At 33.1% G+C, this 17,541-nt stretch overlaps 2 protein-coding genes across 2 annotated transcripts; both read left to right on the plus strand.

Annotated features, from left to right (window-relative positions):
• The first annotated feature begins 9,227 nt into the window (after positions 1 to 9,227).
• Positions 9,228 to 10,205, plus strand: LOC107487752 (uncharacterized). Its single transcript, XM_016108448.1, has 3 exons — positions 9,228 to 9,568; positions 9,650 to 9,718; positions 9,836 to 10,205. Exons 1-3 carry the CDS (start codon positions 9,228 to 9,230, stop codon positions 10,203 to 10,205), a joined length of 780 nt encoding a protein of 259 aa, XP_015963934.1.
• A 175-nt stretch (positions 10,206 to 10,380) lies between these two features.
• LOC107487750 (uncharacterized) lies at positions 10,381 to 13,092 on the plus strand. The gene is made up of 2 exons (XM_016108447.1): positions 10,381 to 10,465; positions 12,632 to 13,092. The coding sequence occupies exons 1-2, from the start codon at positions 10,381 to 10,383 to the stop codon at positions 13,090 to 13,092; spliced, it is 546 nt and encodes a 181-aa protein (XP_015963933.1).
• Positions 13,093 to 17,541: the final 4,449 nt, after the last annotated feature.

A 17,541-nucleotide genomic window follows, 5' to 3' on the forward strand; every position in this document is an offset into this window, starting at 1 on the left:
AGAGTCTTAATATTTATGTATAAATAAGACTCTTCAATTTTACTGTAGGTGACACATAGTAATAGTTAACATTCATTTTCTTCTTCTCTCTACGATTATTCTCTGCTTTGTATAGACTTTATTTCTCACATGACCCATGACAACAACATATTAAACTACTCTTTCACCTTAGTCCATGACAAAATAAAGAAGTCTCGTGACCCACAAATTCAACCCAACAAATTTAGTCTTTATAATCTTATCTTATTTTTATATTATCTTCTTATCTTATTTTATCTTTTATCTTTTGTAGACAATACTTTATATATATTTAATTTTATCTTCATAATTCACACTTTAATTCAATCAATCAACAATCAATAAAGTTCATATTCTTTTCTTTTCGTATTCTTTCATAATTTTATCAAGAAAAAAAGTTTAGTAATTCCATAGTTTCCAGATTGTTTAGACTGTGACAACCTTGCATTGAACACGAATCGAATTTTTTATCGGTCTACAAAACCAATGTTTGCAACTCAAGAAATCTTCCATTCTCAAATAGGAACTTTTTGGTTTCACTAATAGCTACCATTTGGAGGGTTTGGAGATTTCACATATAAAAAATATTACAATAAAAATATTATATACACATAAAAGATTAATATTATATTATATACTAAAATTAATTACTAAAATTTTTATGAGTATAAAATATATATTAAAATATAAAATATATAGTAAAAATAAGTTAAATAACATATATTTATACACAAATATATAGTGACTGATTTTAATTGTTAATTTTAATATACAAATAATATTTTCATATATATAAATATATAAGTTGTTTAATTTATTTTTAATACGTATTTAAAAAAAATTCTTCCAAATTTTAATTTTCATCCAAATTATATTTTCTTATTTAGTCAAAATTATTTACACTCAATATTATTTTAATTTTGAAAAAAAAATCCAAGGCTGAATTTTTTTAGTAATACATCTTTAATGATTTTTTTTGGAATTTAATTCTAAAATTTTATTTTTCTATCAGTCTTTAATGTTCGGATTAAGCATTAGGTTCATCTTTAAAATTTAAAATGTCTTTTTTTTATTTCAAATATTTTATTTTGTTTTATTTTAGTCATGTGATTAAAATTAAAGTTTTTTTCTTTTAAAAATACCATTTTCTCCATGGTGATTTTCTTCTATATAAATGCAAAAATTATAATTGTAGTAATCATAGTAAATATTATAGTGATTTGAGAGCAAAATAGCAAAATAATAAAAAGAAAAAATATTTTTAAAAGAAAAAAATTTAACATTAACTTGAGGATGAAATAAAATATTTATAATAAAAATATAATGAAAATTAAGACTTAATCTAATTATTAGTAACTAAATTAGTAAATAGTAAATATAAAATGACCAAACAGTTTCAACTAGACACAAAAAGAAAAATCAAATGACCCAACTATTACAGCCCATTACCTAGCACCTAAAACCGTGTAACCAGAATAAAACTTTGGTGATTGATTTATACATTAATTTTTTTTAAAATTAAAATATCCACTTTTAAAATCTTTGGAGACTAATTTGAGTAATTACTCATTATTTTATTAGTTTCTATACTTTTATCAAATTTTTAATTAATTTTTATACTTTTTTAATTAGGTTTTTATTCTGCTTTTAATTTTATAATTAATTTTTATATATAAAAAAATTAAAATTAACAGAAGATTTCTTTCAAAATACATGTAGTCAAAAATTTAATTAGATTTTTAATTATGAATACTTTTAATTTGTAAAAAAATATTTTGTTAATTCTAATATTTTTTTAAATTAAAAAGGATCTATTTATAAAATTAAAAGTAACGTACTGGTCCAACTAAAAAAAAATAAAGATTTAATTATAAATTAAATAAAATTATAAAGACTAATAAAATAATTAAATTTTAATATTCTAAATATGTTTAAGGTTACTAATAGTAATTCAAGAATTCTTTAAAAATATTACTTATTGAAACACAGATACTTTTCGATCTATAAAAATATTGAAAACGATTTCTGTTATATATTCTCTGATTTCTCTCTCTTCAATAATTATGGTAAATTAACTACTGAAAATTTTATTTAAATATATGAATTTAATTAGATCATTATATAAAATTTTATAATTTGTCAATACATTAAAATTAAAACTTTTTTTATTAAAAAATTCATCAATTAATGAATTATATCTGAACTTTTAATTATCACGTTAACTTTTTTTGGTTTCATAATATCTATTAAACTGTCACTGTCATTTTTTAATGTAATATTTTTAATTGAATTATCAATTATACTGTAATAAATAAAAATATTAAAAATTATTTTACTATTTTCTTTTTTTTCATTAATTAAGAGTTATTTAGTAAAACTAAATTATATTTAGATTACTCTTGATTTATTTTAACTCTCTTAGTAATTGTATTTTTCAAACAAAAATGATAGATAAAAGAAACAAACGAAATAAATTAAAATAAAATGAATGATTTTTGTTATAAATTTTGTATAGAAAAATAATATTTGACAAATATGATAATTGAATAGAGAATAGAGTGACAAATAAAAAACAAAGATAGTATATTATATATTAAGTAAAATTTATATTAAGATATTGGATATGCATTATTGTATCATGTAAATGGATTTCATTTTAACCTTCTGACATCATATATATTTTTTACCTATATATAAAGCATAATGTATTAGCTGTTTATTTAATGTATAAACACGGTTCATGTATATATGAAATATTAATGGCAAAAAAATGGAAAAAAAAAATAAATGCCTACCTTAACTAGAATTTGGAAGTAAAAGGATGGGATATGCCTAAAATTTTGATTTGATCCGTACTAAAATAATCATTGGATCAGATCCAATATCTGCAATTTTTAAATTTAGATTCGATCCGCATATTTGCGAATTGGATCAGATATTGGATATATCCGTAAAATACACTGGATCGGATCGGATATTGGATATATCCACAAAACACAAAAATATTTTTAAAAGCTTATTTTATTAAAAAATATCAATAAAGTTCATTTTTTCTATTCTTTTAAATATGTTTATTCTTAAAATAATAGTAAACATATATTTTTAAATAATAAATTAAAATAATACAACATATATAATAATTATTAGTTAAAATAAAATATAAAAAATATTTATTTATTTATTTTTGTGGATACGCGGATATGTGGATATCTATATAAAATCCGCTTATCTGATCATATTAGTGTGCAAATCTGATCGGATTCATATCCACAATTTTCGAATTAAATTCAGATAAACACCGCAAATATACAGATCAAATCCGATCCATAAACACCCCACTAAAATTCGTTCATACTCTTCCTTTTAAAGTAAGAAATATATATGAATATTTTCCTTTCATCAATTTTTTTTAAATAAATGTAATGAGTCTATATGCATTTTCCTACTTTAATAAATTGAGAAATGACTCAAATGAGGAATGTATATAGATTATCGACTCATCACTCTTATATATATTATTAAAAAATTAAAAAAATGATAAAAGAAAAAATATTTTATGATTTATTATAATTTTTAATTAGTTATTATATATATTTTATGAATAAAAATTATGTGAAGTTAATAGTTGAAAATTGTTCGATAATTTAATAAATTTAATTAAATTATTATCTAATAATTTTTAACTATTAATTTTATATAAAGATAACTGCATGAAAATGATTTATATGTTCTATTTATATTAGATTCTCTTTCTTCATTAAATATTAAATACTCATGATATTTACATTAAATGTATTGTTCAAGTTGATATTCAGTTTAATTATTTTGTTAGTCTCTATAATTTCACTAAATTTTTAATTAGATCTTTATACTTTTTTCTTTTTAATTGAATTTTTACACTATTTTTAATTTTATAATTAAATCACTTTTATGTTAAAAATATTAAAATTAACAAAAGATTTCTCCCATAATACATGCAGTAAAAAATCCAATTATATTTTTAATTATGAATACTTTTAATTTACAAAAAAATATTCAATTAACTCTAATATTTTTTACACTAGAAAGATCTAATTATAAAATTAAATGCAATATAGGATCAAATTAAAAAAAATGTCTATAAATTTAATTATAAATTTAATAAAATTATAGAGACCAACAAAATAATTAAACTTTAATCTTCTAAGATATTTTTAAGGTTACTAATAGTAATTCAAAAATTCTTTAAAAATATTACTTATTGAAACACAAATGCTTTTTTATCTATATAAAAATATTGAAAATTCTGTTATATATCCTCTCTCTTCCAGTGTTGTCAGAACCGGACCGACCCGGCCAGTCGGATCGGAAAACCGGTGAACCGGTGCCATAATCGGTTCGGGTGAGTCATCTAACCAGACAAGGAGTCGAACCGAAAAGACTCGTATTGAACCGGCCGGGTTTGATCAGAACTGGTGAACCGGCGGGTTTCGTTTAACCCAGACCGGTTCCAAAATTAATTTTTTTTTTGTTTTATACGCTGGAAACGACGTCGTTTCTTTATTAAAAAAAAAGCTTGTTGCTGAGTGCTGTGAAGTGTGAAGTGAGAACGCTGCTGTAACCCTAGCCTCCATCCCCTGTTTCACACTTTCCCTTCCCATTCCCAAACTTTGAGAGACCACCATCACCATGAGAGCTGAGAGCTGAGAGATAGAGAAGTGCGCCACTCACTCAGCCACCTCGTCGCCTCGTTCAGCTTCAACCAGCGCGGCACTCACCTCACCACCGCATCCAGAGCAGTGCGCCACTCACCACCGCCAAGAAGGCAGAAGCACGTCCACGGTCCATCGTCGCCTACTGCTCGTCGCTCTTCTCTGCTCGTCGCTCCGGTCTCCCTTTTCTCTGCTCGTCGCTCCGGTCTCCCTCTTCTCTGGTCTGGTCTCTGCTCGTCGCTCCATTCCTCCAGGTCCAGGGTTCAGCCGTCCAGCCAGGTAAGTAACTAAGTATTTTTAATTTTTTAATTTTTTGAAGTTAATTGATTATTGTAAATTGATTATGTATGTTGGTTCTGTTTGATTTGTGTTAGAATTTAGATTGTTGGTTGTTCAAATAATTTTAGGTTGTTAATTTCTGTTTAATTTTTTAATCCATGTATGTTTGATACTTTGATTTCTATTTGATTTTTGTATGCGGGCAGATGAGAACATGAACAAGACCACATGTTTTTCTGTTTGATCTCTCGTTTCTTGATTTATTTTTTTATTTCTATTCAATTTGTTGATTATCCATTGTTGGTTGATGTTGTATATTATTCTTAGTAGTTAGTGCCTTAGTGGATTGTTGTGTATTATTCTTGGAGATTAGTCATTTAGTCCTGGATCCTGGTTGATTAGGAATTTAGGATGGCTTCATCAAATACACCATCAGAAACACCAACTTCTCAGGAACAAGGATCAACTCCTGATCCAACAATTGGAACCCAAAAAATAGTAACAGAGAAAAAACTGATCTTGCATGGGGCCATTGTAAACAAGTTTTGGATAAAGGAAAAACTGCTTTGGTATATATTTATTGCGAGAAGCTTATTAGAGGTGGAGGAATTAACCGGGTTAAGCATCATTTGGCTGAAAAAGGCAGAGATATTGAGGCATGTCGAAAGGTGCCAGTTGTGATGAGACACCAATTCAATCAAAACATTGAAGATCTTCGAACCAAGAAAAGGAAAACTCAAGAAGAATATGCAGAAAGTTATGGTGCTTGTGATGATGTTGAAAGGGAATTTGATGAGATTGAACGTAATGAGATGCGACAACAACAAGCATCAAGAATTCCAGCACCTAGCTCTAGAAAGGGAGTTGGAAAACAACTCAAGGGATTACAATCCTTTTTTCCACCGGCAGCAACACCTGGAGCTCAACCAAGTATTAAAAGTGTTCTCCAAAGCAAAGAAATTGTGGAGAAGTGTGATATTGCTATTGCAAGATGGATGATGGATGCCTCTGTGCCATTCAATGCGGTTAATTCAGCTTATTATCAACCGATGATCGATGCTATTGCAAACATGGGTGCAGGGTATAAAGGGCCAAATTATCAAAGAGTTTGTGGATATTTGTTGAGTAAATTGGTTGAAGATGTAAAGAAGATGATTGAAGGTTATCGTGTGATTTGGAAACAAACTGGATGTACTATCATGGCTGATGGATGGACTGATCATTGTAGACGTACTTTAATTAATTTCTTGGTTTATTGCCCTAAAGGAACTGTTTTCCTAAAGTCAGTTGATGCTTCTCATATCTCGAAAACTGCTGAGGCTTTGTTTAAGTTGCTTAGGGATGTTGTGTTATTTGTTGGTCCTGAGAATGTTGTACATGTAGTGACGGATAATGCTGCAAATTACGTTGCTGCTGGAAGGTTGTTGGAATCGGAGTTTCCTAGATTGTATTGGTCTCCTTGTGCAGCACATTGTATTAATCTGATGTTGCAGGATATTGGGAAGTTTGTGAAAGTGACTGAAACTGTGTCACAAGCTTCAATGATTATGAAATATATCTATAATTACTGCCATCCTTTGTACTTGATGAGGCAGTTCACAGGTGGCCGAGAAATACTTCGTCCAGCTCCAACTCGATTTGCCACTAATTTCATTGCTTTGCAAAGTATTTTGGCTCAAAAGGATGCATTGAGAGCTATGATGACATCTAGAGAATGGACAAGTACAACTTACTCTAAAGAAGCCAAAGCAAAAAAGTTTGTGGATCAAGTCTTAGATTCTAAATTTTGGAATCAATGCACTGATATTGTTAAGCTTACGGAGCCACTTGTTCATGTATTGCGTATTGTGGATAGTGAAGATAGAACTGCAATGGGTTTCCTTTATCAAGCTATGTATAAGGCTAGGGAAGACATGGTGAAGAGGTTTCAAAAAAGAAAGAGGGTTGTTGAACCTTATTTGAAGATTTTAGATTCACGTTGGGATTTACAACTTAAAACCTTCATGCTGCTGGTTATTGGTTAAATCCAGCTTTTTGATTTAATTCTGCAGAATTTGACAAGCACAAAGACACAATTTCTGGCCTACTAGATGTGATTGAGAGGTATGCTTACGGTGATGCTGATTTGATTACTAAATTGACAAGTGAGAAGAGAATCTTTAAGAATGCTGAAGGAGACTTTGGGAGACAGTCTGCAATACGTGAGCGAAGCATTGTGATGCCTGGCAAATTTTGTATTAAAATTAGTTTTTTATGATTGTGATATGTTTAAGATTTGATTTTTATGATTGTGATTGTTTTCTTTTTATGTTAAGATCAATGGTGGGAATCTTATGGATGTGGAGCACCAAACCTGCAAAAGTTAGCAATTCGTGTTTTGAGTCAAACTTGCAGTTCTTCAGGTTGTGAGCGTAACTGGAGCATTTTCGAACACATTCACTCAAAGAAAAGGAATCGGTTAGAGCATCAAAAGCTTAATGATCTTGTTTATGCTCATTACAACTTAAGACTACAACAAAGGTACTTTTTATTATTCTTTCTTGAAGGCATTATTTAAAATTTTTAGTCATAATAAGAATAATCAAGTTAATTGATAATATAGGAACCGAATGAGAAAGCAAAGTTATGATCCAATTTGTCTTGATGCATTTGAGGATCATTCGGAATGGATAATGAAAGATTCACCACCATTTTTAACTCCTGAAGAAGTTGATGCTTTATGGAATGATCTTGCAAATATGTCTCTTCAATCAGCTTTAGATGATTTGGGTATGTTGTTGTTAGGGATGATTTTGTAATGCTTTAACCAAATATTTTGCCTTATTATTGATTATGATTTGTGAAACATTATTGAAATGCTAGATGAATTGAATCTGGAAGATAATCGAGATGATGGTGAAGCTAATAATACTTCTGTGGAAAATGCAAATTAGAATGAAACCAATCAGGTTGTAGCTCCAGATTTGTCAGATGAAGAAAGATATCCAGACTTTGAAGTTACTCCTTGGATATAATCCATGAATTGTTATTTTCATTATGTTAAATTGAGTTGTTCATGTAATAGACTAATAGTACTAAATTTTATGTTTATTCTCGTATAGTCGTATTACTACTTATTTTTAGGATTTGAGATTTAATGTTTATTAAAATATTATTGGAGATATGTTTTTTAACTTTTAATTTTTAAGTTTTTAGCTATTTTATACATTTTACTTATGTGAGACCGGGTTAACCGGTTTAACTAGTGACCCACCGGTTAAACCAGTGATCCAGTAACCCAATAGCCTGATCGGTTCGATCACCGGTTCGATTCTGACAACTATGCTCTCTTCAATAATTATGGGTTGTTTGGTATTATTATTGTTGGCTTACTTTTTAGTAACTAATTATATAATTTAGTTAACATGTGTTTTAAATTATTGTGTAAACTTTTTAAATTTGTAAATACATCAAAATTAAAATTATTTTTTATTAAAAAAAATCAATTAATGAATTATATTTTATTAAAAAAATAATCAATTAATGAATTATATCTAAGGTTTTAGTCGGCACGTTGACTTTATTTTTGTTCCATAATATCTATTAAACTATCACGTTTATTTTTTAATGTAATATTTTTTAATAATTATTTTTCTATTTTCTTCTTTCATTAAGAGTTGTTTAGTAAAACAAAATTATTTTTAGATTATTCTTCATTTATTTTAACTCTCTTATTAATCGTATATTATTCAAACAAGATGATAGATAAAAGAAACGACCGAAATAAATTAACAATAAAACAAATGATTTTTGTTATAAAATTTGCATAGAAAAATTATATTTGGCAAATATTATAATGAAATAAAGAATAGAATGACAAATAAAAAACGAAAATAGTATATTATATATTAAATAAAATTTATATTAAGATATTTTCACAAATACGATATTTTCTTGGCCCTCAAATTTACTGGTGTAAAGGAAATCAGAGATTTGAGACCGATCAGTATGGTGGGTTGTGTGTATAAGATAATTTCGAAGATGCTGGTTAGGAGAATGTGAGCAGTTATACCAGGGCTAGTAGGCGAGACTCAGAGTGCTTTTGTCAAGAGTCGAAAGATTCATGATTGAGCCCTTATTGCGTGTAAAACTGTTCAGTGGATCAAACAAAGGAAGAAGAAAGCGGCAATAATAAAATTGAACTTCCAGAAAGCATACGATAGAGTTAACTGGAGTTTTGTGGACCTTGTTTTGCAGAAGATGGGATTTGGACGAAGATGGATGACTTGGGTAATGGAATGTGTTAGTACGTGTTCTATGTCAGTGTTGATAAACGGCTCGCCTTCTAAGCCATTCAAGATGGAACGGGGGTTGCGACAAGGAGATCCTCTGTCCCCATTTTTATTTGTTCTGGTTGTTGATGTCCTGCATATGATGATTGAAGAGGCTATTAGGAACGGTCGCATATTTTCGTTGTTGGTTGGAAGAGATCTTATAGAGTTGTCGCATCTTCAGTTTGCAGATGATACTATTTTGTTCTATCCACCTGAGGAAGAGACAATTAAAAACTACAGGAGACTGCTTCGTTGCTTTAAGTTGATGTCAGGCCTAAGTATTAATTTTGATAAATCTAGTTTGATTCCTATTAACTGTGATGAGCCGTGGGTATAACGTTTGTGTAGTGTGCTGGGTTGTAAGGTAGCCACTCTTCCAGTTAAATATCTGGGTATCTCATTAGGAGCAAATCCGAGGTTGGTTAAGACTTGGAAGTCAATTATAGACAAAGTGGAAGAAAAACTTAGCCTGTGAAAAGCCAGTGCTCTCAATAAAGCAGGTAAATTGGTACTTATCAAATCTATGTTGAATAGCCTCCCGGTTTATTATTTGAGCTTATACAAGATGCCGAAAGCTGTTCCAGAGAAGTTGATATCTTTGCAAAGACAATTTCTATGGAGTAAGGAGGACAAGAGGAATGGTATGGTTTTGGTCAAGTGGGAAGTGGTGCAGGATCCTAAAAGGTTAGGTGGTTTGAAAGTTGGGAATGCTTTGGTCCGCAACACAGCACTCCTGTTTAAGTGGTGGTGGGGCTTTTCAAAGGAGGAGTGTCCGCTGTGGAAGAAGGTGATTTGTTCCTGCAATAATCTGAATCCGAATGTGCCTCTGTCCACCCAGGAATTACCTGTTCGGGGGGTCCGTGGAGAGACATTTGTCAACTGCAGTTTGCGAATCAAGAATTGAGATAGAAGATTATCACTGGGTTGTCTATGGAGATTGGTGATGGGAGAGGTACTCGATTCTGGAATGATGTCTGGCTTCTTGGTGGTTCGTTAAAAGATCATTTTCCAAGACTCTTCTCTGTTTCAAACTAAAGAGGATCAATGATAGGGGATTGTGGGTTTTGGGATGGGCTAGAATGGATTTGAAACTTCCAATGGAGACGACAACTGTTCCAATGAGAGTTGGTTCTAGTGAACCAGTTACACGAGGCGTTAAGACTGGTCAGACTTGCATGTGATAGAAATGATAGAATTGTGTGGAAATATGATAAAAATGGTGTTTTTTCAACTAACTCATTTGTGCAGGTATTGCAGGCGGAAATAGTCCAGGAGGATATCACAAGCTACAACTTTACTAGAACTATTTAGAAAGGATTAGTCCCCCAAGAGTGGAGTTATTTATTTGGTTTGTCTTGACTGGCAGGGTTAGTACGAAGGAGAGACTAAGTCGGTTTGGGGCAAATAACCAACAAGATATCTTATGTGTTTTATGTAACGAAGGTGTTGAGTTTGGTCACCATTTGTTTCTTGGCTATAGATTTTTTTAGCAGGTATGGTGTGCATGACTTTCATATATTGGTAGACAATGGTCTTGTTCGGGTACATTGAAGGAGCATTTCCTTAGTTGGACTGAGATATCGAACAGGAAAGAGGATTGCAAGAGTGGATAGTGTGTTTTTGTGCGATTATATGGAACATATGGTTGGAACAGAATAGAAGAATTTTTCAGAACAAGGGTAAAGGAGTTGAGGAGATTATTAACATGTCCTTTCTGAGCTACAAGGAGTGGTTAGATGCAGACCCCTTCTGTTGTTGATGGCAATGTCGGAGATGACAAAGGAGTACATATTTTTGGTCGTTTGCTATTTTATCTTTTTTTGTTTGCTTTGTGCTCCTTTTTTTTTGTTCTCCTATGCTCCACTTGTTGTGTTGAGCTCCTTTTCAACGAAAACATTAAATTTAGTTATTTTATGTAAAATTGATACTAGAAAGTCGTTCAATAATTTAATAAATTTGACTAAATTGTCATCTAACAACTCTTAACTATCAATTTTACATAAAGATAACTACATATAGATATGATAATAGGTATTTATGAGAGTAAGGACCCTTTTCCCGTTCTCTGTCTCATTTAAGAAATTGCCCTACATCCCTGTTATGAGTCCTCATTATTTCCTCCTATAGGTGAGGCAAATAACCACATGAATATCTGTGAATATTAAACTTTAAAAAATAAAAAATCTCAATCATGATAAAATCTTTTACAATTCAACTAAAATGTATCAATTCAAACATATTCAACATTACTAAATCCAATTTAACATTATTCAACTAAATCTTTAACATAAAATTAAAACAAAATGAAATAAACAAGTTTTTAACATAACAACATAGTAAATCTTGGTCGACGATTATAACTTGGTGATAATACTCCCTTCTTATAATGATACAAATTTAAATAATTAATTGGTACAAATTTAGATATTATGCACATTATTAATTTGTTTCTAAATAAAACTGAAAAAAAAGAAATTAAACATACATTTACATCATATATATAGGGTATTTAAGTAATTTCATTTTAGCAGAGATTTAGCAAGTACCAAGTCAGGAGAGAATAATAGAAGCTTGATCCAGAAAATTCTCCAAGAACCCTCTGTCACAAAAAAAGAGGTTAAATAAGATGTCCTGGAGGTATCCGGGTTGAAACTCGGGTGGATGACCCATTTTATCGAATATATAAAATTCAACATCCTACCCAAAGAGAAAAAAGAAGCCAAGAAAATTTGGAGGGAGGCACAAACTACACCTTGGTGAAAAATATCTTCTATAAAAGAGGAATATCCACACCATTGTTGAAGTGCGTCCCGACCTCAAAGACAACAGAAGTTTTAGAGGAGGTGTACAATGGTATCTGCGGGAACCATCTCGGAGCAAATTCTTTCGCCAGAAAAGTCATCTGAGCTGGGTTCTATTGGCCGACCTTGCAGAAGGATGCCACCAAGTTCGTGAAGAAGTGTCAACCATGCCAAATGCATGCTAACTTCTATGTCACTCCCCCTGAGAAACTCATCAGCATAACTTCTGCATAGCCTTTTGCAAAATAGGGGTTAGATCTACTCGGACATTTTTTCCAAGCGTTTGGACAAGTAAAATACCTCATAGTGGGAGTAAACTACTTTACAAAATGGAGTGAAGCAGAACCTTTGACCACCATTACAGCTCAAAGAAGTCGAAAATTCCTCTACAAGAATATCATTACCAGGTATGAAATTTCTCACTCCATCACCACGGATAATGGTACCCAGTTCACCGACTCTACATTCAGAAACCTGGTAGCCAGTATGAAGATTAAGCATTAGTTTACCTTGATTGAACACTCACAAGCAAATGGGCAAGCTAAGGCAGCCAACAAAGTCATACTGGCTGGATTAAAGAAAAGACTACAAGATGCAAAGGGAGCTTACGCCAAAGAACTCCCTCTAGTATTATGGGCATATCGAACTACACCTCAGTCTGCCACGGGAGAAACACCCTTCCGACTTGCTTATAGCATAGAAGTCATGATACCAGTTCAAGTCAACAAGCAAAGTCCAAGGGTGAGGTTCTATGATGAGGTTGGCAATCTTCAAGCATATAAAGAAGAACTCAAACTACTCCCTGAAGTCCAAGAACAGACCCAAATAAGGGAAGCAGCACTAAAGCAAAGGATGACAAACAAATACAACAAGAAAGTCATTCGAAGAAGCTTCACCTTAGACGACCTGGTCCTGATCAAGAATGATATTAGGTTAACAAGTCGGGTGAGGAAAAACTCTCTGCTAATTAGAAAGGGTCATATAAGATAAGTGAAGTCCTCGGAAAGGGGTATTACAAGGTATTTGACTTAAGCGGAGCCAAGCTCCCACGATCGTGGCATGCTTGTAACATGAGGAGGTAATATAGTTAGAAGCGAACTCCACTCCCTGATATACTCTTTTTCCCGACTTCATATTTTTTCCCAAAGAGGATTTTTCTGAAGGGAGTTTTAACGAGGCATTAAAGTGGGGACTAAGGGCTAATAGCCTTAAAAATCCCTTAGTAGCTAAGTCAACTCTTATAAAAGTTACCTCCATCAATCAATAAAGATTTTATTCTATCTCTTTATAATTCCGTTATTACCATCGTCATTCTACGAAACGCACTGATTTAAACTCGAAAAAGCGTGAAAATTCCACGACCGACCTAAGAGGTCAGCAGAATGAAACGACGAGGTACAAGTCGATGTAAAGAGGTTACATAAGACGGTTATGATAAACTCGGAAACAAGCGACGCACTAGTCAGAAAATTCGAGAAAAAGAAAAATGCATCGCAAAAGTAACCTAAGTTACAAAAATAATTCAATAAGCAAAAATTGAATATGTAAGGAAGACAAAAGAGATAGGAAAACCCCCAAGGGCAGAAGCGAAGGCTTTCTAAAATTTTTAAAAAAGAGTTTTTTCAGCAAACGAAACTGTCTAACTTTAGACAAAACAGCCCACACGACAAAAGCTTTTTTCCACAAACGGTTTTAAAACTTCGAAAAGACAAAAGCGTCAAAACAATTCACAAAACATGCATACTCAAAATACTTTGTTAAAGGCCCTTATCCAAAAAGGACCAAGAAAACAAATACCTTTTTGTTAATGACCCTATTAAGGATCAAAATGTCAGAAACCAACACCACACAAGCAAATAAAATAAATTGTTCAAAAAAGGGCCCACAAGCCGGGCCCTAACAGCTGAAGTCACTGAGAAGGAAGATTGGAGTCATCAAGGAGAATAGAGCTCGGATCTGCTGCAGAAGTCAGAGGGGTTGGAGCGATATCTTTAGCGGCGAAAGTTGGAGCTTCAGAAGAACTCGGCAGGAATCCCTTCTTTTGCTCCTCACGAGGAGGAGACTCAACAATCCTTTGCCCACGAGTTTTCAGCTCGGAGTCGGTCTCAAGGTGAGGAGAAGAAATAATCACCCTATCAACAACCACTTTATCAGGATGGAGAGGTGAAAGGTCCAAATCGGGAGCAATGACTCTGACCTGTTCCTTAAAGACCCTCCAAGCCTCCTCCGAGCTCTCAACAGTTGAATCTTCCAGCTCCTGATAGGCCTCCCGATTTGACTCCAGCTACCTTTGAAGATCAATATTTTCAGAAAAAATCCTGACATAATTTTACTCCGTCTTCTTCTTCAAATCCTCCGCCATGGTACACTGACCTATTAACTTCTTCTTCCTCTCCTGAAGCTGGGCCAACTCCTCCTTCAGCCAGGAATTCTTCCTCGAAAGCATCTTCTCTTCTTTTTGATACTGGACAATCCTCCCCTGAAGGTCTTCTATAGTTTTTTGGAAAGAGCTCAAAGAATTCAAAGGAGTTTTGTTCAAGATATCAAGAAGAGCATTGCAAACCCTAGCAGTCCGAACTCCCCCCCGAACCAAAATCTAAAGATGATTGCGAAGGGAAGCATTATCCATAGCAATTTCGCTATGAGGAAAGATATGCTTCCGAACGAACTTCGGACCATCAAAGTTGGCTTCCACAGAAGGGGAAGAACCTGTCTCCGAGGTCTTACGTTTCTTTTTCTCAAGTTCGGAAGGAGGTCGAACTGGGGGGACAAAGGGAGGAGAAGGAATAGGAGAAGCAGAGGCAGAGGTTACCAAAATTGGGCGAGAGGAGGTCCCCGAGTCATGAAGGGGAGGAGGAACGCCAGTAGATCCGACCTTCGCAGTGTCAGCTCAGGTACGAGCCTTCCTCTTGGCCTCCTAGACCTTTTGATAGGCAACGCTAGATCCACTCTTCACCATTTCTGAAAAAAGGAAATAAAAATCAGCTTACAAATTGGAAAGATAAACATTACAAGTCGGAATTCTTCAAAAATAACCACAAAAAAAACTACCTAGCTCGGACTGGATGAAGCTCGGAGGACCAAGGAGAAATTTCTAAGTATCCAGGTTGGGAGCTCTCCCCCAAGCCTCTCGGAAAAATCTGACAATGGCCTCCTCAACCTCGTTCAAATCATCTAGGCTATACTTTTCAACAGGAGAAGCCTCCAACCAGTACAAAGAAAATCGAGGATAATTGTTTTTATCTAGGAAAAAAGGATGGTAGCCCTCTACAGCTTGGACCTTGAAGAAAAAATTTTTGAAGTTGTGGAAGAATTCGTCAAAGATGGAAAAAACTTTCTGACCTTGGATGGCTCGGAAAGACACTCACTGCTGTTTGTTTTGTTTGTTGGAAGCACTAAAAGGTTTGGTCAAATAGAAGAGGTAGAAAAGGATTTTCAAAGAGATCGAAAAATTGAGCTCTTGGCTGACAAGTTGATAGATTCTCATAAAACCCCAAGAGCTGGGGTGAAGTTGGGTAGGTGCAACTCGGCAATGGGACAAAATGTCCATTTTAAACTCAGAAAAAGGAAAAATAACCCAAGCGAGTGAAAAGACAGTCGTACATAAAGAAAAAATGGGAATTAGAATCAACAAACCTCCCACAGCAAACTCGGTCCTCAGAATCTGGGGCCACTAACTCATACTTAGACTCATTAGCATCAAGACTACAAATCATATGATGGGTGCGAAGCTCGGTAATAAAATCAGTATCTACTAAAGGCTTCTCGATAAGCACAGAATCATCTAACCATTTCAAAAGGGTCTTAGGGATATGAGAAGACATTTTTCCGATAAAGAATGAAGTAGGTATAAAATCAATAAGACCTACAAAAAAAACTAAAATCATCAAAAACAGGGCTCCCAAAGACAAGGCAGTCTCTTCCAAAAGCAAATAAGAAAAAAGAGCCACCAAGCGACAGTAACAATATCTAACAAACATGCAAAAATCCTAAACCCTTACATCACAAACTAAGGAGTGGTAAAGGCATGAAATTCGCCTCAAATGCACAAACGTACCAAACAGAAATAAAGAAAGCACTACACAAAGGGCAGAGTTAGGTAGATGAGAACTAACCTTTTCTGTAAAATCAAAGAGAGACAATCGCGATGGCAGAAAACAACGAAGCACCCGAGAACGAAAAGATCCAAAGGATTTTTGAATGAGAAAGAGTGAGAGTGCAGGCAAGAAACTTCGAAGAGAAGACGAAAGAAAAAAAAGAAAGAAGAGGAAAAAGTATTTATAAACATGGCAGGAGCACAACGGTAAAATGATGCAATCATTAAAGAAATGTGTCGTTATCAATGTAACTGCTCCCGCGTGTAAATGCGAAACCCCAAACAGATGTGACGTTTGATTAGACACGACGGTTGAGAAGATTGAAAACACGTCAGTTTTTAAAAATCATGTCGGGTTTTGACTTAAACGAACCCAAGTTCAACTAAAACTCGAATCCCATTCATGACCAAGAGATCAGACTCGAGTAGGGCCACTGTTCATACCCTAGCCCAATACTATGGTCCAAGATCCAAGTAAACCAAAAAGGCCCAACCTAAAGATGGGCCTTCACCACTTACCCGATCTCATTGAAAGAGGTCGGGCATGGCATAGGCTCCTCCACAAAGAGGTCGGACTCGACATGAGTTGGCAGATAACACTTATTCAAATAAGTAACTGCCCCCTAAAATCTCTCATCCACTTCCAGAAGCAATCTCTCAACAACCCTAAGATAAAGGAACGGTTATCCACCTTCAGAAGTGGAACTACTCCAACGGTGGTTATTAGATCAGATCACCACTATAAATACACTGACACACTCAAGTAACACTAAGTTCCAATACTCTCAAAACCTACTTACCCCCTTGCTAACATAGGCATCAGAGTGTCTTTGCAGGTACCACCCGCCATTTTTTCATATACTCAACTCAGATGAGGTTTCCAGGCACACACCAAGTCGGAGACCCCCTTTCATTAACGTTTGGGCCAACCCTTTAAACCCAATCCAACTATTTCAGGTTATCCACGTAACACCATGTATTTTTTGGATAAAAAAAAACAGGCAAATCTATCCTAATTTTAGGTAAAATCAAAATAGACTAACTCTAATTTAAGTTGTAATGGAGTGAACCTGTAATTTAATCTCTTAAAATTTGCCGTGTTAATGAATTAACTAAAATTCTATTTGATGCATTTTGATTCACTCATAACAAAAATAAAACAAAAATAAAATAATGAAGATACAAGTTGAGGTATAAAAGTAGAAGAAAAAATTTGATAAGTTAAATGTATTAAATGAGAGAAATTTTATAATGACTAGAGTACACAAGAATTAGGTGAGATAAGTCTAAACTAAATTAAAATTGAGCGATAATTTCTCTGATTTAAGCATAAAATTGGAAAA

The sequence above is a fragment of the Arachis duranensis genome, chromosome 5 (assembly GCF_000817695.3).
Source record: "Arachis duranensis cultivar V14167 chromosome 5, aradu.V14167.gnm2.J7QH, whole genome shotgun sequence".
In the NCBI taxonomy this organism is placed as follows: Eukaryota; Viridiplantae; Streptophyta; class Magnoliopsida; order Fabales; family Fabaceae; genus Arachis; species Arachis duranensis.